At 41.6% G+C, this 22530-nt stretch overlaps 2 protein-coding genes across 3 annotated transcripts; both read left to right on the top strand.

Moving 5' to 3' along the window:
• Positions 1 to 6079: 6079 nt before the first annotated feature.
• six7 (SIX homeobox 7) lies at positions 6080 to 15086 on the top strand. 2 transcript variants are annotated; one of them, XM_031791889.1, is made up of 3 exons: positions 6080 to 6884; positions 11047 to 11210; positions 12055 to 15086. In XM_031791889.1, the coding sequence occupies exons 1-3, from the start codon at positions 6462 to 6464 to the stop codon at positions 12266 to 12268; spliced, it is 801 nt and encodes a 266-aa protein (XP_031647749.1). In that variant the 5' UTR covers positions 6080 to 6461; the 3' UTR covers positions 12269 to 15086. The 2 variants fall into 2 exon arrangements, with proteins under 2 accessions (XP_031647749.1, XP_020359390.1); XM_020503801.2 differs by having other exon boundaries at positions 6104 to 6869.
• A 176-nt stretch (positions 15087 to 15262) lies between these two features.
• LOC109906408 (actin-related protein 2-like) lies at positions 15263 to 22164 on the top strand. The gene is made up of 9 exons (XM_020504086.2): positions 15263 to 15510; positions 16608 to 16718; positions 17014 to 17172; positions 17416 to 17545; positions 17729 to 17865; positions 18036 to 18185; positions 18576 to 18721; positions 20750 to 20882; positions 21107 to 22164. Exons 1-9 carry the CDS (start codon positions 15463 to 15465, stop codon positions 21275 to 21277), a joined length of 1185 nt encoding a protein of 394 aa, XP_020359675.1. The 5' UTR covers positions 15263 to 15462; the 3' UTR covers positions 21278 to 22164.
• The last annotated feature ends 366 nt before the right edge of the window (positions 22165 to 22530 follow it).

The raw sequence follows: 22530 nt of genomic DNA, 5'->3' as shown, positions 1-22530 counted from the left end.
GCTATTTCATGCGAGAAATTGCCAAGAAACTGAAGATCTCGTACAATGCTATGCACTACTCCCCTCACAGAATAGTGCAAACTGGCCTTAACCAGAATAGAAAGAGAAGTGGGAGGCGCACAACCGGGGCACAACTGAGCAAGAGCACAAGTACATTAGTGTCTAGTTTGAGAAACAGACGCCTCCAAAGTCCTCAACTGGCAGCTTTATTAAATAGTACCTGCAGGACACCTGTCTCAACGTCAATATTGAAGAGGCGACTCTGGGATGCTGGCCTTCTAGGCAGAGTTCCTCTGTCCAGTGTCTGCGTTCTTTTGCCCATCTTAATCTTTTATTTTTATTGGCCAGTCTGAAATATGGCTTTTTCTTTGCAACTCTGCCTAGAAGGCCAGCATCCCGGAGTCGCCTCTTCACTGTTGACGTTGAGACTGGTGTTTTGCGGGTACTATTTAATGAAGCTGCCAGTGAGTACAGGAGGGGACTAAGTACACACCCCTGAGGGGCCCCAGTGTTGAGGATCAGCCTGGCAGACGTGTTGTTGCCTACCCTTACCATCTGGGGGCAGCCTGTCAGGAAGTCCAGAATTCAGTTGCAGAGGGAAGTGTTTAAACCCAGGGTCCTTAGCTTAGTGATGAGCTTCGTGGGCAATTTGGTATTGAACAGCATTCTCACATAGGTGTTCCTTTTGTCCAGGTGGCAAAGGGCAGTGTGGAGTGTGATTGAGATTGCGTCATCTGTGGATCTGTTGGGGCAATATGCACATTTGAGTGGGTCTAGGGTATCCCGGGAGGATGCTGTTGATGTGAGCCATGACCAGCCTTTCAAAGCACTTCATGGCTACCGATGTGAGTACTACGAGGCGGTACTCATTTATGCAGGTTACCTTCGCTGCCTTGGGCACAGGGACTATGGTGGTCTGCTTGAAACATGTATGTATTACAGGCTCGTTCAGGGAGAGTTTGAAAATGTCAGTGAAGACACACACCAGTTGGTCTGCGCATGCTTTGAGTACACATCCTGGTAATCCGTCTGGCCCCACGACTTTGTGAATGTTGACCTGTTTAAAGGTCTTGCTCACATTGGTTACAGAGAGCGTTATCACACAGTCATCTAGAACAGCTGGTGCTCTGGTGCATGCTTCAGTGTTGCTTGCCTTGAAGCGAGCATAAATGGCATTTAGCTCGTCTGGTAGTCTCACGTCAGTTGGCATAGTGCCAACTGTAAAGTTTGGTGGCAGAGGAATAATGGTCTGGGGCTGTTTTTCATGGTTCGGGCTAGGCCTCTTAGTTCCAGCTACAGCATACAATGACATTCTAAAAGATTCTGTGCGTCCAACTTTGTGGCAACAGTTTGGGGAAGGTCCTTTCCTGTTTCAGCATGACAATGTCACTGTGCACAAAGCAAGTTCCATATTGAAATGGTTTGTTGAAATGGACTGCACAGAGCCCTGACCTCAACCACATCGAACACCTTTGGGATGAATTTGAACATCAACTGCGACCAGGCCTAATCGCCCAACATCATTGCCCGACCTCACTAATGCTTTTGGGCTGAATGGAAACAAGTCCCCGCAGTAATGTTCCAACTTATAGTGGAAATCCTTCCCAGAAGAATGGAGGCTGTTATAGCAGCAAAGGGGGGACCAACTCCATATTAATGCCCATGATTTCGGAATGAGATGTTCGTCAAGCAGGTGTCCACATACTTTTGAGAATGTAAGTGTATCTTCCTCTATCTTTTTTACTACAAAACATAGAAATGCACAGTTTTCACATATGTTGATGTTGGGGTGGTGCTGGAGATAATGTATATGAAGTTACATTTTTGTCTTTTTTTTCTTTAAAATATCACTGCTTTTATGTAATGATTAATTCCATATTTTTTTCCTTGTCCCAGACCTGCTGTTTTTGACTCTTCCTCTCTCTCCCTCTCTCTCTCCCTCTCTCTCTCTACTGCACCTGCTGTCTCAACCTCTGAATGCTTGGCTATGAAAACCTAACTGACATTTACTCCTGAGGTGCTGACCTGTTGCACCCTCACCAACCACTGTGATTATTATTTGACCCTGCTGGTCAAATACCCAATCTTGCCTAAATGGCCTTGTACTCTTACAATTGCCTCCCGGCACAGCTAGAAGGGCACTGGCCAACCCTCAGAGCCTGATTCCTCTCTAGGTTTCTTCCTAGGTTCCTGCCTTTCTAGGGAGTTTTTCCTTCTACAGCTTCTGCATTGCTTGCTGTTTGAGGTTTTTTGGCTGGGTTTCTGTATAAGCACTTTGACATTTGCTGATGTTAAAAGGGCTTTATAAATCACGACTGATTGATTCAATTGGACTAGTTATTTTCAGAGGTGTACAAAAGAGTAAGCAATAAAACAAAATAAGAAAACCAAAAACCTTCTAATACAATAACATAGTTACTTACTAACTCAGCTATTACACTTACATTTTGCATAAAGTCTGAATTACTTGTCTGATGACTTAATAAAGTCTGGATATCTTGTCTGTTGACTTAATTCTATAATCAATCATCACCCTGAATGTCCCCAGCTAAGCCAGCATTGTCTGATAAGTAAACCCATATTTGTGTCGTGTAGACAGATTATTAGACAAGACTAAATCCATTTACCTTATTCTAAACCATGACCTCTTAATTTGAGTACAACCTCTATTTTAAAACATATATGCATACAAAGCCCATAAACTCGGTTTGGTGGTGGTGGATTGGCAAGCATGTGGCACTCTAGACTCGGAATGTACTGGGCAAGGTTGGGGTCAATCCCATTTCAATTCAATCAATTAAGTAGAATTATTGGAATTCCAATTCAAGAATAGCTAGATGTATTTTTAAATGTGTATCTTCCTAAACTGATCCCAACCCACCTCCACCAACATATAGGCTAGCTATCATAGTAGTTTGGGGGGATATGTTTTGTCAGATATTTTATTTTTTATCACCCCTACATCCTGTGGCTATGCTAGCCACCATTGTACACAAACCCATTGACATCACTCCCTAAACAAAACAGCAATAAATTAAACTGCAATGTGCATAAAGACCCAGATCTGTTGAATGAAATAGAAAAGCAACTGGCTATAACCTAATGGGCTAATTTGACATATCAATTCCCCATAGCCTATACACATATCATAGCCTTTCATGTGTGTTTGTTGTACCGCATTCATAGACATATGCTTATTCTAAACCGGATTTATTGTCCCCTAAACACTGATTAATACTATAAGATCAGAGAGGTATTGAACCCATGGGGCAGGATCATGTAATACCGTGCCCTCGTGTAACTGTCGTGGATCCCCATCATCCTGCCTCGAGAGACTGGTGTTTTTTCCAATCCTGACCCGGGGACCAACCGGGATGGGGAGATTACGGTATAACAGTGTCCACTTCAATTAACATGCGATTAGTTGTCAGGTGCGTTGAGAGCATGCAGCCGCCTCGGAAATGTCGACGCGGTAAATGGACGCAGCCTCCACGCATGTGATACAGGTTTACATGCAAGCCTAACGCGCGGTATCTCTGGCGCTCATATCCAATCCTTATTAAATACGGAGGGTATATTATAGCTGTCTGTCGTCTATAGCCCCTACATTTTCTGAGCCAGGGTGCATCCATCCACCAACACTGTAAAAGACAATTATGAGGTCAATTGAAACAATCAACAACAAAAAACAACAACCAACATATAGGCCTACATAATAAAAATGAGATCAGGTCATTTCAATGATTTGTTTATTTAATTTGACCCCAAAAATATATATTTTATGAGGACAACCAAAAAGATAGAAAAGTATGTGATTTAATTTACTAAATGTTAATACATTTTGTAAATATTAATAATAATAATAATATTTCTCTCAACTTAACAATTTTAAGATATTGCAACAATTTGCCTGTTTTTTGGAGGATTGTGGGTCCAATTGTTTTTTTACACAATGTTGTGTGCATTTTGGAAGAAAGAAAAGTAGGCTATATTTCTATATTCGTATTGAGCAGCTTGTTGTGCTATGTTGGATTATGATGACCGGATATCAAAACCGTTGACAAATTGATGTTCAATGGCGAGACCACCCATTCCCACCTTGACCATTTTTAATGACGGGCAAATTCAGCATCATGCAATGCTTGCAGTTCTACCTCCAGGTAGGCTACTGCTGGTGGAATAATAACTTGTTCACATGCTAGTCAAAGCGTTCATCCCGTTAGTAAATCGGAAAAATCTGACTTCCGACTAGCACGTGAACACTCATGTTGGGTTTACTAAATATTGGTGTGATATCAACTCATATTTAATCATATTATCAGTAAATCCGATAGGTAGCCTAGTGGTTAGAGCGTTGGATCAGTAACCGAAAGAAATCAATTTTTAAAAATCGAAAACATTTTTATGACTATTATTAATTCCCTGGACTTACTTTATTTGTGTGAACAATTTATTCAAACAATTGTTACTCAAAAACATCGAAAGTTGCGTCTACTAATAATATTACCTATATTCTTGTTGCCTTAATTTTTTAAAGCAGATTCAAAACTTAATAATAAAAAAAACATCTGAAAACAACTGCAGCATAAATTCCGTTTGGTTTAGGCCTATCTAAAAGAAAAGAGAAACCCGCACACTGCGCTTGCAAGTATCACTGTTAGGTATGTCTGAAATATGCACAATTTACCAAAGACCTAAAATAGTCAGTCGCCAAACTTTCTGTAGGGTGAATTTGGAATAAGTGGGACACGTTTGGCATTTCTGTCTTCTGTAAACTCTTTCATCATCTATCCAACATATTAGCCCAACACCTGATACATTTCTGAAATGTTTAAGGTGTTTCCTAATCACACACACACACACACACACAAAAAAAATGTTCACAGGAGGCATGACACACCCGTTTGTGCACTCTGAGCCAAAATCATGTGGTAGACTGGGACAGCAGATTGGATAAACTAGGACACCCTTATTATAGTCCCAATGGTACCCCAATGACAATTTCATTTTTTTGTGATTAGGAAGCATCTGAGGATTTAATGCGTGTATGACATTCTGGTTAAATATGTTGGATAGATGTCTGAAGAGGTTACAGAAGATGGACATTTTTCTGAATTCACTCAAATAACAGTCTAATAACAGAAAGACAAAACGAACAGGATATAGTACAACAACACAAATGACTGAATTACACAATTGAAATGATGTTAGCAACTTTTTAAAATATATTTTGATGCACCAGTTCATAGTATGCACATTTGACATCACAATTTTGCACAGGGCATTATTTATTACAGTTTTATAACCTTAACATCAAAATAAAACAAAAAGTGTACTGTGTCCTTCACGGAGTGAGCTTCCTATTTAACGCGTGCTCTGTCCCTCTATGATGTCACACCAATGATGTGATTTGATTTTGATCATGTGTGTTCTCTGCAAGGGTTAGTAAGAATAGTTTTTATTTTCTCTTATCAGACCAAGAATTAAACGCGTCAGGATTAAGCTGTCCCAGTTGACATGATGTCCCACTCTTGCTGAATTCACCCAACACTTAAACTATACATTCGTCTTATCCTGATTTTTTCAAACGATTTTAAGCACAAAAGTTATGACACATTTACTATTCCAATATAAAGTATGCTATTGGTCACAGAAATGTTATTGATTATTCATCACTTCATTATATTTGGGTGATTAAATTCTTTCCAGTGGGTGATTAAACCCGGCCTAATGGGTAAATCTTGTTTACCCACATTTTCCTGCTCTCTTCTCTTCCCCTCTTCCTCCCTCCCTGTCCCCTGGCCTGAAATGGATTTCGCCCGGCCTGCAGGTTATGCAGATCAGACCAATTAAATATCCTTGTTGTTAGCTTACCAATCAGCCTGACAGTGAGTGTATCCCTCGACTAAGCCAAACAATCTGATCAGGCTGCCCCCCCCCCCCCCCCCCCCCACACACACACACACACACCACCCTCTAAGTGGCTAATGACCTCCGAGGCGCATAATCCGTCTCAAAACAACTACAACGATGCTAATTGCATCTAGCTATAAATACCGGTTGACTCTTGGCGTTCATTCTTTAGCCTACTAGAACGGCCCGAACTCCTGGAAGCGCATGACCCCGCCACGAATCTTCTCACATATAGCATAGCTCGCCAATACCGGGAAAAGAGGAGACACAACTTATATAAGCAACTCGCTACCAATCAGATTTAGTTTGGTGTCTTTTTCCACTGCTAAACTAGGCCTATATTTGACTCAACTGAACTTTCACATCACTCTGTCGGCGCACGGTGACCGTGGTGCGTAAAACACTTCCAGCGGGTTTTGCTTCATCGCGGGCTACGGTCTCTTTATTTGAACACGCACCAGGCAGCTGGAATGATATGACCATTGGCCATGTCCATTTAGCAAATTTAGACTATTTTGTTTGTTGACAAAGTCTGAGAACAACGAAATATGTTTCCTCTGCCTATGTTCACCCCGGAGCAAGTGGCTCGGGTGTGCGAGAACCTCGAGGAGACCGGCGACATCGAGCGCCTTGGGCGGTTCTTATGGTCCCTGCCTGCCGCTGTCCCTGGCTCCGCGGGGGAGGCTCTCAACCGCCACGAGTCAGTGATGCGCGCCAGGGCGCTGGTTGCCTTCCACGGAGGAAACTTCGAGGCACTTTACCAGATCCTCCAGAGCCACCGCTTTACGCGAGAGTCTCACGCCAAGCTCCAAGATCTGTGGCTGGATGCGCACTACCGCGAGGCGGAGCGGCTCCGAGGCCGTGCCCTGGGACCCGTGGAGAAGTACCGCATCCGCAAGAAGTTCCCCCTGCCTCGCACCATTTGGGACGGCGAGCAGAAGACGCACTGCTTTAAGGTGAGACACCAAGCTGTAAGTAATATTCTTTCGCACCAATAGTAGTTAGGCACTTTACCTTCCATAACTATAGTGACGCACCTTTCCATGGTCCATTTTACGCACCACCTGGCTATATATTAGAGAATAATATATATATGTAGCTACTTATATTGAACTCATATCTGTAACCATGTAACCATGCAATACTTGGGTATACTGGGCTGACTCACTGAATGCTAATTTGTAAAACCTTTTTTTTTTTACATTCTTACAATGAACCATTTGAAATGAATTCAGAAGGTCCCATTATGGAGCGTTGGCATATTAAGTCTAAATGACATGGACCAGGGTTATCTAAGTTTCTCCAGCCCTGATCGCTCTTAACGCAAACTCTAGGGTCAATGCCACCCTGCAAGGTTAGAAATAGTAAATCACTTAATCTCGGTTAACCCAGAACTAAAATGGGCCGTAATTTGGTCAGCTGTTAACTTTAGGTAGTCTGTTCACGAAAGATTATACATCACGTAGGCTATTTATAAATAGAAACGAATTTGTTTTATTATGTTTTACGTCTTTACTTAAAATAACAACGGTGTAGTTGATATTTGCATAAAAAACACTTCATTTATCTGTGTTGTGCTGATATAGAATTATTTTGTTTTTGCAAGTTATGAATACTCAATATTGAACATGGCTCTGTTTTTACAGGATTGTGGGTAATTCAAATATTGTGGACTTTTACACAATGTTGTATAAATGTTTAAAGAAAAAAAGTCGATTTCTTTCTAAAATAGTATGAAGCAGTTTGTTGTTCTGAGGTGCAATTGATCATGATGAACGGATATCAAAACAGTCAGACAAATTGACGTTCAATAATGACAGATGCCATTTCCACCATCAACAAGTTAATATGCACCACTCTTGATGACAGAGGCTAATGCAGCATCTTGTAATGCTTACAGCTCTTCCCGTTTACTGCTAGAGGAATGAGCACTGTGATCGACAATGCCTGCTAAGGCAGGTTAAAATGACAAGTCATCAAATACATTAAACAATATTAAACATTAAGACACAACCACTGGAAATTACTAATCAGAACTACTTACCAATTACACTTGAAAACAATTTGTAAGGAAGGTTAATCATTTAAGTAGAAGGGATCCCACATTTTTATGTTCAGTACAACAAATATTCCATTCAAGTAACTACAATCGTTATAGTTCAGAATATATAATGCAATTTAGTGTCAAAAAGTTCATAAAACAAAAGTATTTACAACTTTAAAAAATACCCATATGGGTGGTGATGTCACTTTATTAATTCAGTTTTGAACACTGCAATACGGGTTTCCACACAAAAATGGAGTTATCAGAAGTAGTTACTTTTTACAGTGCAGGGAAGCAATAGATGACTGTCTATACAATCTCATTGCTCTACTCAAGCCAGAGGGCTTTGCCACTGATCAATATGCATCAGCATCTATGTGTGGAATCACAAAACGAATGTGATGAAAGTGAACCTGAATAGGCTACACAAAGAATATATATTTAATTTAAAAGTATTCTCAAACTTTATTTTGATCTAAGTCTCAACATGTAAAGGACATAAGGCGGGAAGTCATGCCTCTGCTTTTCCACCTCAGCCTGGGTACCAGTCTGTTTGTGCTAACAATCCACTCCTCATATGACACAGAGTAAAAGGAGTGGAATTTTAGCACAAAACAGGTCTGGATGTCAGGCTACTTCAACCTGCAGGTAGTAATCCAGGGGTTAACGAGCACCAGACAAGCCTGTTAAACAGGGACTGTGCTGCCGTATGCTAGGGCTGTAGTTCATGGCCTGTGTCTCAAATGGCACCATATTCCCTATAGAGTGCACTGCTTCTACCCAAACTCTATGGACCCTGGTCAACAGGGTTCCATTTGGGACACAGCCATGGAGAGAGTCAGTCTGCTTAAGCCGTGTGTGTCAGAGACCACCTGCGGCACTATTTTACTCTGGGGTTTCCATCCCTCACAGCAGTGAGCAATCACCTAGGCTGTGTTCCAAAATGGCACCCTATTCCTTCTATAGTGCACTACTTTTGGCCAGCGGCAATAGGGAACATCCCTGGTAATGATAGGGGAGCAGACAGCACTTCAACCAACTAAAACCAATGAAATGCATATGAAAGCACTTGCTTCAGGGCAGGGAATAGGCATTTCAGAACATACAGCGTAAAGATCCATGACTGACTGAGTAGCCCGAGACTTAACCCTGGACAGATACACACTTTGAGCAGGTCACATTTCCACAGACGGTCCATGGACGTTAAACAATATAAGCACGGTGTGTCAGTCTCTGGCCCAGGTTGTTGTCTACAAGATTGAAGGGATAAAGTCTGTGCCTGAGCATTAGGTGAAAGGGCAGAGGCTGAGCGCTCACTGTTGCTATAGACAGTATATAGGTCAGGGGGGCTTAGGGGATATCCCCACTCCCCAGGTTACATCAGTACTAAGCTTTTCATCCTGAGCCAATATACAGTGCAACATATTCATGTTGATAATGTGGATTATAATTATTATCCCTTAAATCCAATTATTTCATCCAATTATACGATTATTTGGTTGTAATGTCTTAGGACTAGGAGATCTTCTCTAACTGATATCAATGGAGTAGCCTAGTAAAGACACTACACCAACATACTGTATACACTACCGGTCAAAAGTTTTAGAACACCTACTCTTTCAAGGATTTTTCTTTATTTGTACTATTTTCTACTTTGTAGAATAATAGTGAAGACATCAAAACTATGTAGTAATACATATGGAATCATGTAGTAACCATAAAAGTGTTAAACAAATCAAAATACATATTATATTTGAGATTCTTCAAATAGCGACCCTTTTCCTTGATGACAGCTTTGCACACTCTTGGCATTCTCTCAACCAGCTTCACCTGGAATGCTTTTCCAACAGTCTTGAAGGAGTTCCCACATAACCACCTCAATTTGGTTGAGGTCGGGGGATTGTGGAGGCCAGGTTAACTGATGCAGCACTCCATCACTCTCCTTCTTGGTAAAATAGCCCTTACATAGCCTGGAGGTGTGTTGGGTCATTGTCCTGTTGAAAAACAAATGATAGTCCCACTAAGCCCAAACCAGATGGGGTGGCACATCACTGCAGAATGCGGTGGTAGCCATGCTGGTTAAGTGTGCCTTGAATTCTAAATAAATCACAGACAGTGTCACCAGCAAAGCCCCCCCCCATCTGGTCTCCAGACCAAAGGACAAACTTCCACTGGTCTAATGTCCATTGCTCATGTTTCTTGGCCCAAGCAAGTCTCTTCTTCTTATTGGTGTCCTTTAGTAGTGGTTTCCTTGCAGCAATTTGACCATGAAGGCCTGATTCATACAGTCTCCTCTGAACAGTTGATGTTGAGATGTGTCCTTTACTTAAACTCTGTGAAGCATTTATTTGGGCTGCAATTTCTTAGGCTGGTAACTCTAATGAACTTATCCTCTGCAGCGGAGGTAACTCTGGGTCTTCCATCCCTGTGGAGGTCCTCATGAAAGCCAGCTTCATCATAGCGCTTGATGGTTTTTACGACTGCTCTTGAAGAAACTTCCAAAGTTCTTGAAATTTTCCGTATTGATTGACCTTTATGTCTTAAAGTAATGATGGACTGTAATTTTTCTTTGCTTATTTGAGCTGTTCATGTCATAATATGGACTTGGTGTTTTACCAAATAGGGCTATCTTCTGTATACACCCCCCCCCCCCCCCCCCCCCACACACACACACCTTGTCACAACACAACTGATTGGCTCAAACGCATTAAGGAAAGAGATTCCACAAATTCACTTTTAAGAACGCATACCTGCATTCCAGGTGACTACCTCATGAAGCTGGTTGAGAAAATACCAAGAGTGTGCAAAGCTGTCATCAAGGCAAAGGGTGGCTACTTTCAAGAATATCAAATATAAAACACTTTTTGGTTACTACATGATTCCATATGTGTTATTTCATAGTTTTGATGTCTTCACTATTATTTTACAATGTAGAAAATACTGAAAATAAAGAAAAACCGTTGAATGAGTTGGTGTTGTAAAACTTTGGACTGGTAGTGTATCTCATTGTGATAGATATACTTATTAGGAACACTGTTGGTTACATGAAGCAGGGAACTGACCATTATTGTGTCCTTTATGTATCACAGGAGAGAACTCGCAGCCTGCTCAGAGAGTGGTACCTCCAGGACCCGTACCCAAACCCGTCCAGGAAACGGCACCTGGCCCAGGCCACGGGACTCACGCCCACACAGGTCGGCAACTGGTTCAAGAACCGACGCCAGAGAGACAGGGCTGCATCGGCAAAGAACATGTACGTTAGACAGACAGGAACTCTACTCAGCCGAAACCTTTTAACTTCTTGTGTCTTGTTGAACATTTTAGAAATTAAATTAAATGAAGAAAAAAAATATATATATAAGTCATTTAAAAATAATAATATCGGACTGTGGACATCTTAATTTTTGTTTTACATCAAGTACATAACCAATGCTGCACCCTGGACTCGGGGGTACACGTAGCATAGTAAACAGATATCCAGGACACTCCAATTAGTATCATACCTTATGTTTCGTATGATATGTATTAATTTGTGGATGTCTATCATACATTTTGTATGATATGTTACGAATTACAATTCTTAGGATATGTTACGAATTTGCCAAACATGTGATATGTTACAAATTCCAATTTGTTGTGGCTACTGTTAACCAGGTGGTTAAGGGTTAGGAGTTAGGTTAAAGGGTTAAGGTTAGGGTTATGGGAAGGGTTAGTTACATGGCGAGTAGCTAAAAAGTAGTCGCTAAAAAGTAGTAAGTAGTTGAATAGTTGCTAATTAGCTAAAATGCTAAAGTTATCCGTCATGATATTCAATCACGCAGGTTTTTGGTTGCTAGACGTTTGCGTTATACGCCCGACCAACCACCATACTTTTTTTGTTGCCTTAAATAGCCTTCTATCTTATGTAACCATACCAAATGTAACATAACATGTTAATTTTACTGTTCCGGATTTACAATGACTATGTTACGTCTAGCCTTTGAGACCAGGCTGAATGCTCTCGTTGAGAGAGAGTACCAGTTAGGTACCACTTAAACCAACCATGTATCTCTAAAAACTAAAACATACTCCTCTCTCTTTCTTCTCTCTTCTCTCAGACTGCAGCAGGACCCCACCCACCTGCCTTCCGGAAGCTCCCCTGAGGGTTCTGCCCAGGAGCATCACGCCCACCTCCCCCGCCTGCTGGCCGCCTCTCCGCGTCACCCGGGCAGCCCAGAGGCCAGCGACTGCAGCACGAGCACCGACCCCCGGGGAACTGGCACCTCCACCCCAGACCACTCCGTTAGCAGCGACAGCGAGTTCGAATCCTGAGGGTCGGGTCACTGACCACAGCAGGAGAGAGGCTCTCATTGGTTAATTAAATCCTGAAGAGAGAGGCTGTCATCAGTTCTCAGCCAGGAAGGACCGACCCCACAGATATATAGAGACAATAGACACTGTAGAACTACTATGTCTGTAGCTTGAGATTGGACACTTGGACAGGAAGTTCTCTATGAGAGACTTGATATGGACACTTGATGTGGTTGCTAGTGGACGAATGGGGAGGGGTGGGGGATTGGGGATTAGACCATCTACAAACACATGCACTTAAAATGCACCATCGCACATGACTGTAAGGTAAACTGTTACTAAGTACCATATGACTGTGCTACTGACTGCTATAAAAACCCACTACAATTCTCTGTTCTGTAGATTTGGACTACAACGTGGGTAGAAAGAAGTCAGTCAGTCAGCAGCGATAACATATTCTAGGACAGCAATTCTCAGGCACGTTATTTATAGAAAGAATATAAACATACAAAGTCGTAGGGTAATTACTGAGCTTGAATTATAATATTATATGTTTTGATACTTAATGGTTTCAACTCATCGGGGGTCTATTTTTGAGTAGTCGATCATTGAGCGCTAGCTTTAATCCCATTTCTTAATTAGCCCCTTACAATGACCACTGCCTTCTGTAGGCTGTTGGTTTCCTACATGATCAGTCGTTGGTGGACGCAAAACTGCTTGATTGGATTGGACAGGTCTGCATTTCTCTTCATACACGTCACTGCCTTAAGAAGGAAGTATATTGGCATCACAGCCCCAATCTTCTAGTTTGGCTAACATTAGGCACCGTTGCAGACCATAACTGTCCCTAAAGCTAACACAGCCTAAAACAAATGGTCTCTAGACAATCTTGTAATGCATGGATATAGACGTTACACATCACTATACATGGTGGTTTAAATGTTTTCCTGTATTATGATCATGCGACTACTGTATAACAATGTTGATGTGTATCCAAAACATCCTCATTCTAACATTATCCAGTTCAAACCTGTTGTATCCTTTTAGACTGTGGTTGGAGGCATCATTCAGTGTGGAATCCTCTGTGCAGATTTCACTAGAGATGTCCTTGCAGGAATTGCCTGTCAGAGCAAAACAAAATAAGTGGGATAAAAATGAAATGAAAGTAAGATTGATAAAGTGAAGCACAACTTGGTCTTAACTCATTGATGTGCCTATAAACGTTTGAGGACTGAATGACCTGTTTAACATGACCGTTTCATCTTTATATATTTTTTATTTAACCAGGAAAATCAGCTAAGAACAAATTCTTATTTACAATGACGGCCTACCGGGGAACAGTAGGTTAACTGCCTTGTTCAGGGGCAGAACAACAGATTTTTACCTTGTCAGCTCAGGGATTCGATCCTTCAACCACTCGGTTACTAGTCCAACGCTCTAACCCAGGAGTGGGAAATTCTAGTCCCCGAGGACTTGATTGGTGTCACAGTTTTGCACCAGCCCCAGCTAACACAACTAACTCCAATAATCACTTAATCATGATCTTCAGTTTAGAACGCAATTTGATTCATCAGCTGTGTTTACTAGGGATGGAGAAAAAGTGTGACACCAATGAAGCCCTCGAGGACTGGAGTTGCCCACCCCTGGTCTAACCACTAGACTACCTGCCACCCCATATAGGCCTACCCATATAAATATCACCATACAATACATTGTCATGGGATTCATTCATAGAAAAATAAGTATTTTGTATAAATGTGTCTGATGTATGCATTTGGAATAAATGAAAGTATTTTTATCCAAACCTGCTGAAGTCTGTGAACAACGAGTCCACAAGAGTTTCCAGGATGGAACCATATTGTTAGTTTGTTCGGGAGGGGGGCTCATATGCATTGTGTTTTCTGACAAATAATTTGCTGAACTCTAAACCTTATCTAAATCTTAGAATGAATAATGTGGCAAATGAGGAGACTAAACTGCTTGGTGTAACCCTAGATTGTAGACTGACATGGTGAAAACATATTGATGCAACGGTTGCCAAGATGGGGAGAGGTCTGTCCCTGACCAAGCACAACTCTGCTTTCTTGACATCACAATCAACCAATCAAGTCCTAGTTTTATCACACCTGGACTACAGCCCAGTTATTTGATCAAGTACTGCAAAGAAGGACATAGAGAAATTATAGTTGGCCCAGAACAGAGCAGCCCAGCTGGCCCTTCAATGTACACAGAGGGCTAATATCAACAACATGCATGTCAATCTCTCCTGACTCAAAGTACTGTAGAGGAGAGGTTGACTGCATCACTACATGTCTTTGTGAGAGGTATTGATGTGTTGTCAGCACTGAGCTGTCTGTCCAAACAACTAGCACACAGCTCATACCCCACAAGACTTCTTCACAGTCCCCAAGTCCAGAACACAGGCTAGGGGACGCATAGTACTATGTAGAGCCATGACTACATGGAACTCTCTTCCACATCAAGTAACTCAAGCGACCAGTAAAATGTTACTTAAAAACAGATATTAAAAAACAGCATGGACTGTGAAGACACACACACACACACACACACACACACACACACACACACACACACACACACACACACACACACACACACACACACACACACACACACATATACTCTACAATCAGACACACATTGTGATATTGTACATTTTAAATTGTAAATGTGTAATATTGGAGCAATATACATTTGTATAAAGCACAGTGTCTTGTATGATGTATTGTTTTATTATGATGTATTGTTATAACTCTGGTTGGACTCCAGGAAGTGTAGCTGCTGCTGCTAATTGGAATCCTAATAAAATACTAAATACAAAAAATGTGCTGGTTTCTAAAGGATTACGACAAACTACATAATTCTCAGACATTTTTTTATTGAAGAAAGAAAGTGAAGTGTGAATCAGACAGTGTATAATTGAACTAATAAGAGTTATTTTGACAACACTAGCCTTCCTGTACGCAAGGTCGGCGTCGCCCCCCTCTCCCTGTTATTTTGACCCCGCCCACATTTCAAATTACGGAAGGAAGAAGAATACAGCTGCTGTAGCTCCTATATGCATTTTGCATTAATATTTTCCGCATGTTTTCAAAGCAATCAAAACGTGTTGCTTAATTGGATTAGCCCACCTGAGAGCCCCGGCTGGAGGGAACAGATTGAGATCCTCTCCTCTCCAGCAGCATCAGTGGACCATGGATAGTGAGGGCAGAAAGGTTGTCGTCTGTGACAATGGCACAGGGGTGAGTGAGTGTCGATTTAACGTTGTTAAAAAAAATGCTTTTTTATCACTACCCCATGGAGTAAAAAAAAATTATAATACTGAATGTGTATTTAGGATTTGGGAATAAATTATGAGAGTAGTAATATGTATTGGAATTTAACAATTTGCAATAAGTAATAGACTATATCTTAATCACGTGTATTTGTGTTGATAACAACAGCACAAATTAAGTTGTTTTCTAAGCACCCTGCTACAAAGCTGCAACATTTTATTCGTAAAGGAGATAACAGTGTCTGTCACAGTAAACGGTATGGTGTCGTAGAAGCCTATGAAGCAAGCTGCTCTCTTTGCGCGCTAGGTAAGGGTGTGGGTCTAATATGGGTGCGCGTCTGTCTGGACTTGTCACAGACTCCTTCTCTTATCCACACACACTGCCATACATCGTGTTGATGTCGTGGAGTGAGCTGTTATTGAACGGGAAGAAGGAACACAAGCAAAGAATTGAAACAATTCTCCATTCCCCATGCTTCTTGAGTTCACTCGCACCATATCAATGGCTATTGGAAGCCCCTTTAAACTTCCTGTCCCGCAAAAGCACACTAGAATCACGAGCTACATGTTAACTGATGACTGTAGGCTAGCGTACCCCACCTCCACTTGTGGCTGGTGCCTGGAATGTATTGTACACCTTCAGGCTATGGAATGTGTCTTGGCTACATAGACAAGTTAGGGCATTTCAATAAATGGTGTTGTAAACAGACAGAAATATCCCAATAAAATGTATAATTTACTATTTCAAGATGCATTTTTACAGTGTTGTTGCTGACTTGATACAGTTTGACATGTCCACTATTAATGTTGAACTGAAAGTATTTAGCAGAAGTTCATCACAAGAGAAGTGACATTATCTGTGGTTCAATTTTGGTTTCCGCTCAATGCACAAAAACAAGGACTTTTTCAGTAGCTCGAACTGTCCCTCACCCCTCATATTGAAAGTGTGTTGAATGTGTATTTAAGGACTACAGAAAGTGTATTGAAATACTATTGAAATACTATTGAAAGACTGTTGAAAGTATGCAATAGCATCATGTTTCTTTCATATTGGTTCCCATGCAGTTTGTCAAGTGTGGCTTCGCTGGCTCCAACTTCCCAGAGCATATCTTCCCTGCCTTGGTGGGTCGGCCCATCATCCGGTCAAACACCAAAGTTGGAAACATCGAGATTAAGGTGAGGTCAACGGAGCAATGACAGTTGATCTCTAGCCTAAACACTGACAGAGCCACAGAAGTGTCCTCTGCTCTTTACTGTGCTGTGTATGATTGTGAAAGCATCAGTTGAATATTAGCCATCTCCAAATACTGTCAATCCCCTCTCTGACAATCATGTTTGAGAGCTAGCCTAATATCTTAAAATTGCCATGTCTGTATGTATATTTCTGTATGATCAAATGTATCCAAACCAACTCCCTTTTTGACCCCCCAACCCTGGGCCTGACATCCAACCTCTAACCCCTAACCTATAGGACCTAATGGTGGGTGACGAGGCCAGTGAGTGTCGCTCCATGCTGGAGGTGTCCTACCCCATGGACAACGGCATGGTGCGCTCCTGGGAAGACATGCTACACCTGTGGGACTACACCTTCGGCCCCGAGCGCCTGGACATCAGCCCCCCAGACTGCAAGGTCACCATTCTTTTATTTGTCCTTTTTCCTTTAATAAACTTTTTAGGCAGGTTACTGGGATTGAGATAAAATCACATTTCTGAAGGAGAGACATGGGTATGAAATCCATTTAGTCTGTTAAACTTGCAGTATTTTAGTGGACTATTAGGAAAATGGTTTGTTTAGAAAACACTTTTTACAGTCCACCTGCCTTCTGTATGTGTTGTAATGTTGCGGATCAATTAAGTTTCATTTGATTCCAAGGTGCTTCTGACGGAACCGCCCATGAACCCCACTAAGAACCGTGAGAAGATTGCTGAGGTCATGTTTGAGACCTACCAGTTCCACGGCATCTACGTCGCCATCCAGGCCGTGCTCACTCTCTATGCCCAGGGTAAGGGGAGACTAGACCCACAGACATGGCTCTCCCTGTAATATATAACGATATACTGTAGTATAAATGCCAAGACTTTACCTCAGCGGGCTCACAGTCTTGTAAGGAGCTGATTCAAACCCACAGTCACTTTCATACGGTCTGTTATGTGACCCTGTGTGTCCTGCCTTGTCCTGTCTCTAGGTTTGTTGACAGGCGTGGTTGTGGATTCAGGGGACGGGGTGACCCATATATGTCCTGTGTACGAGGGCTACTCTCTACCCCACCTCACACGCAGGCTGGACATCGCTGGACGTGACATCACGCGCTACCTCATCAAGGTGTGTTTCTACATATATTACTACCCCGTCACATTATGAACCAAACTATGCCTTTATATCCCTTGTGTCAATCATAAACAATGCACACTTCTTAAAAATTGACCGTTGAATTAGTTTTTAGTTATTTATGGCTCGAGAGAAGCTGTTTCTTCACCTATGATCCCTCTCAGTTGCTGTTGCTGCGTGGCTATGCCTTTAACCACTCGGCTGACTTTGAGACGGTCCGCATGCTGAAGGAGAAGCTGTGCTACGTGGGATACAACATCGAGCAGGAGCAGAGACTGGCTACAGAGACAACCGTGCTGGTGGAGTCATACATGGTACTGTAGAAAACGCCTCTCCTCTCATGTCAATCAGAGAGAATGTTCATTATTATTTATGAATGGTCTCTTAGCCTGGGTGGCAATCTGTTTATAGCAATGTTGCAAAACTCCCAGGCTAACCTATATGAATCTCCTACCTAATGCTTCTGCACTGTATATCAATCATGACATAAAATTAAACCCATCAGAGAATAGAGGTGTGAATTTGTAAGTAATATAATAATAGATCATTAAGCAGACACTTTATCCAAACAGTCATGCACATTTTCAATGTATTAGTGGTCCCGGGAATTGAACCCAATATACTGACGTTGCAAGCACCATGCTCTACCAACTGAGCTACCGAGAACCACATCATTTATTTATTTAACTCGCTCTATGCTACAGCTGCCTGACGGTCGTCAGGTGATGGTGGGAGGGGAGCGGTTCGGAGCACCGGAGGCCCTCTTCCAGCCCCACCTCATCAACGTAGAGGGTGCAGGCGTGGCTGAGCTGCTGTTCAACACCATCCAGGCTGCTGACATAGATCTCAGGTCAGATATACACCCTCCTGCTGTTGGTCTCCACATGGTTTAACTGATACTGTAGCCTCATCCTGTACTGTGTGGTGCTGTAGCCAACTTCTCTATTGTTTGTTTTTAATGCCATACAAGTGGAGGAGGCCAGCCTATAGCGCCAGGTCCTACAGAACATTACATAGTGGGCCGTGCTAGAGTTAGAGATCTGTGCAAGTGTTACATAGTTGTTCTATATATGTGGATATTACCAATAGAGCCCAAGCTATTTTGTTTGGTAGCTGTACTAAATATATGAAGCTATGGTATTATAAACCTATAGTTGACTTATTAAATTACAATTAAAACTGTATGCAAACATACAGTTGAAGTTGGAAGTTTACATACACTTCGGTTGGAGTCATTAAAAATCATTTTTCAACCACTCCACAAATGTCTTGTTAACAAACTATAGTTTTGACAAGTCGGTTAGGACATCTACTTTGTGCATGACACAAGTAATTTTTCCAACAATTGTTTACAGACAGATTATTTCACTTATAATTCACTGTATCACAATTCCAGTGGGTCAGAAGTTTACATACACTAAGTTGACTGTGCCTTTAAACAGCTTGGAAAATTCCAGAAAATTATGTCATGGCTTTAGAAGATTCTGATAGGCTAATTGACATCATGTGAGTCAATTGGAGGTGTACCTGTGGATGTATTTCAAGGCTTACCTTCAAACTCCGTGCCTCTTTGCTTGACATCATGGGAAAATCAAAAGAAATCAGCTAAGACCTCAGAAAATAAATTGTAGACCTCCAGAAGTTTGGGTCATCCTTGGGAGCAATTTCCAAATGCCTGAAGGTAGCACGTTCATCTGTACAAACAATAGTACACAAGTATAAACACCATGGGACCACGCAGCTGTCATACCGCTCAGGAAGGAGACATGTTCTGTCTCCTAGAGATGAATGTACTTTGGTGCGAAAAGTGAAAATCAATCCCAGAACAACAGCAAAGGACCTTGTGAAGATGCTGGAGGAAACTTACAAAAGTATCGATATCCACAGTAAAAACGAGTCCTATATCAACATAACCTGATAGGTCGCTCAGCAAGGAAGAATCCACTGCTCCAAAACCGACATAAAAAAGACAGACTACGGTTTGCAACTGCACATGGGGACAAAGATCGTACTTTTTGGAGAAATGTCCTCTGGTCTGATGAAACAAAATTTTTACTGTTTGGCCGTAATGACCATCGTTATGTTTGGAGGGAAAAGGGGGAGGCTTGCAAGCCGAAAAACACCATCCCAACCATGAAGAACGGGGGTGGCAGAATCATGTTGTGGGGGTGCTTTGCTGCAGGAGGGACTGGTGCACTTCACAAAATAGATGGCATCATGAGGAAAGAAAAGTATGTGGATATATTGAAGCAACATCTCAAGACCTCAGTCATGAAGTTAAAGCTTGGTCGCAAATGGGTCTTCCAAATGGACAATGACCCCAAGCATACTTCCAAAGTCGAGGCAAAATGGCTTAAGGACAACAAAGTCAAGGAATTGGAGTGGCCATCACAAAGCCCTGACCTCAATCCTATAGAACATTTGTGAGCAGAACTGAAAAAGCGTGTGCGACCAAGGAGGCCGACAAACCTGACTCAGTTACACCAGCTATGTCAGGAGGAATGGGCCAGAATTCACCCAACTTATCGTGGAGGCTATTTGAAATGTTTGACCCAAGTTAAACAATTTAAAGGCAATGCTACCAAATACTAATTGAGTGTATGTAAACTTCTGACCCACTGGGAATGTGATGAATGAAGTCAAATCTGAAATAAATAATTCTCTCTTCTATTATTTTGACATTTCACATTCTTAAAATAAAGTGGTGTTCCTAACTGAACTAAGGCGGGGTATTTTTACTGGGATTAAATGTCAGGAATTGGGAAAAACTGAGTTTAATTGTATTTGGCTAAGGAGTATGTAAACTTCCGACTTCAACTGTACATGCATACTTTTTGTCTTCTACCATATCGTTTCTCTCATATCGTTTTTCCTTAAGGTCTGACTTGTACAAGCACATTGTTCTGTCAGGAGGCACCACTATGTACCCCGGCCTTCCCTCCAGACTGGAGAGGGAGATCAAACAGCTGTACCTGGAGAAGGTGCTGCAGGGGGACACTGAGAAACTTTCTGTAAGCACACACACACATGCAAGGAAACGCACACATGCATGCACATGCACACACACATGTATGGACACACACACACATACAGTACCCACACACACCCACACTCACAGTACAATAAGTAAACCTGTGTAATGATAGAGATGGTGTTATATGTTCCTTTTATCTTAGTTTACCGTATATTTTTCTACCCTCTCCCCTACCTGTCCTCCCTCCCTTCCTCTCTGCAGAAGTTTAAGATCCGCATTGAGGACCCCCCAAGCCGTAAACATATGGTGTTTATGGGTGGAGCGGTGCTGGCCAACATCATGAAGGACAAGGAGTCCTTCTGGCTGAGCCGGGCTGACTACCTGGAGAAAGGCCTGAGGGTTCTGGACAAACTGGGGTGTGGCGTGAAGTAGAGGTGAAATAGAGGTGGTTAGCTAGGGTCACACACACACACACAGACACAGACACAGACAGAGATAAGGTCTGGGGGTGCTGGACAATCTGGGGTGCAGCAGTAGACAGAAGTCTGGGAGTCCTGGGTTATATTCACTAGGCTCCAAAAAACGATGTGCTAAAAACAACCCTATTTGGGTTATTTGGTAACTCAGCACTGGTTAAATAGTGGACAGAACACCTAGGGTTATTTTGACCAACAGGTTGGGTTGTTGGGATTAACCAAACATGGGTTCATTTGACCTTCAGTTGGGTATTTTTACTCTCACGCTGGGTTGACCTAGCAGCTGGGTCTTTTTTAATATAACCCTTAGGTTCTGTTCAGGAGGCATGACTTATTAAGGCTGCGTCTTTCAGCTAGCTCTTATTGGTCACCCGTGAGAGTAAATGTCATTCCCGTTCATTACAGTTCATTACAGTATGTTAAGTCTGTTGTAAGAGAATATCATTTTCATATTCGTCACTGTCAACTTTCCAAGTTGTTTCATACTGTCAAGTTAACATATTGTATTGCATACAATACAACAATTATACAGTACAATACACTTGTAAGGTTTCATATTTTTACCATTTGAATTCTCACTGTGTCTATTGGAATCATTTTGAAGTAGCCATTGTTTCAAATGCATATGCAAATAAATATAACTGACGTTAGCCTAAACGTTAGCCTCAACGTTAGCCTAAACGTTAGCCTCAACGTTAGCCTCAACGTTAGCCTAAACGTTAGCCTAAACGTTAGCCTAAACGTTAGCCTAAATGCCAAATTGAATAAAGTGAATGTCATTGTTTTTGATGACTGACTAGCAGTGGTGGAAAGTACTTAAATAAAAAATACTTTAAATTACTAGTTCTGTAGTTTTTTGGGGTATCTGTACTTTTATATGTTTGACTACTTTTACTTTTTCTCCATTACATTCCTAAATAAAATAATGTACTTTTTACTCCATACATTTTCCCTGAAACCCAGAAGTACTCGTTACATTTCGAATACTTAGTAAGACAAGAAAATGGTCAAATTCACACACGAGAGAATATCCCTGGTCATCCCTTTTACCTCTGATCTGGCAGATTTTCTAAACACAAATCCTTAGTTTGTAAATTATGTCCGAATAAAACAAGAATATTGTGCTGTCTGGTTTGCTTAATTTAAGGAATGTGAAGTGATTTATACTTTTACTTTTGATACTTAAGTATATTTTGGCAATTACATTTC

Source organism: Oncorhynchus kisutch, linkage group LG16 (genome assembly GCF_002021735.2).
Source record: "Oncorhynchus kisutch isolate 150728-3 linkage group LG16, Okis_V2, whole genome shotgun sequence".
NCBI lineage: Eukaryota > Metazoa > Chordata > Actinopteri > Salmoniformes > Salmonidae > Oncorhynchus > Oncorhynchus kisutch.
This window is presented reverse-complemented; position numbering and strand designations above follow the sequence as displayed.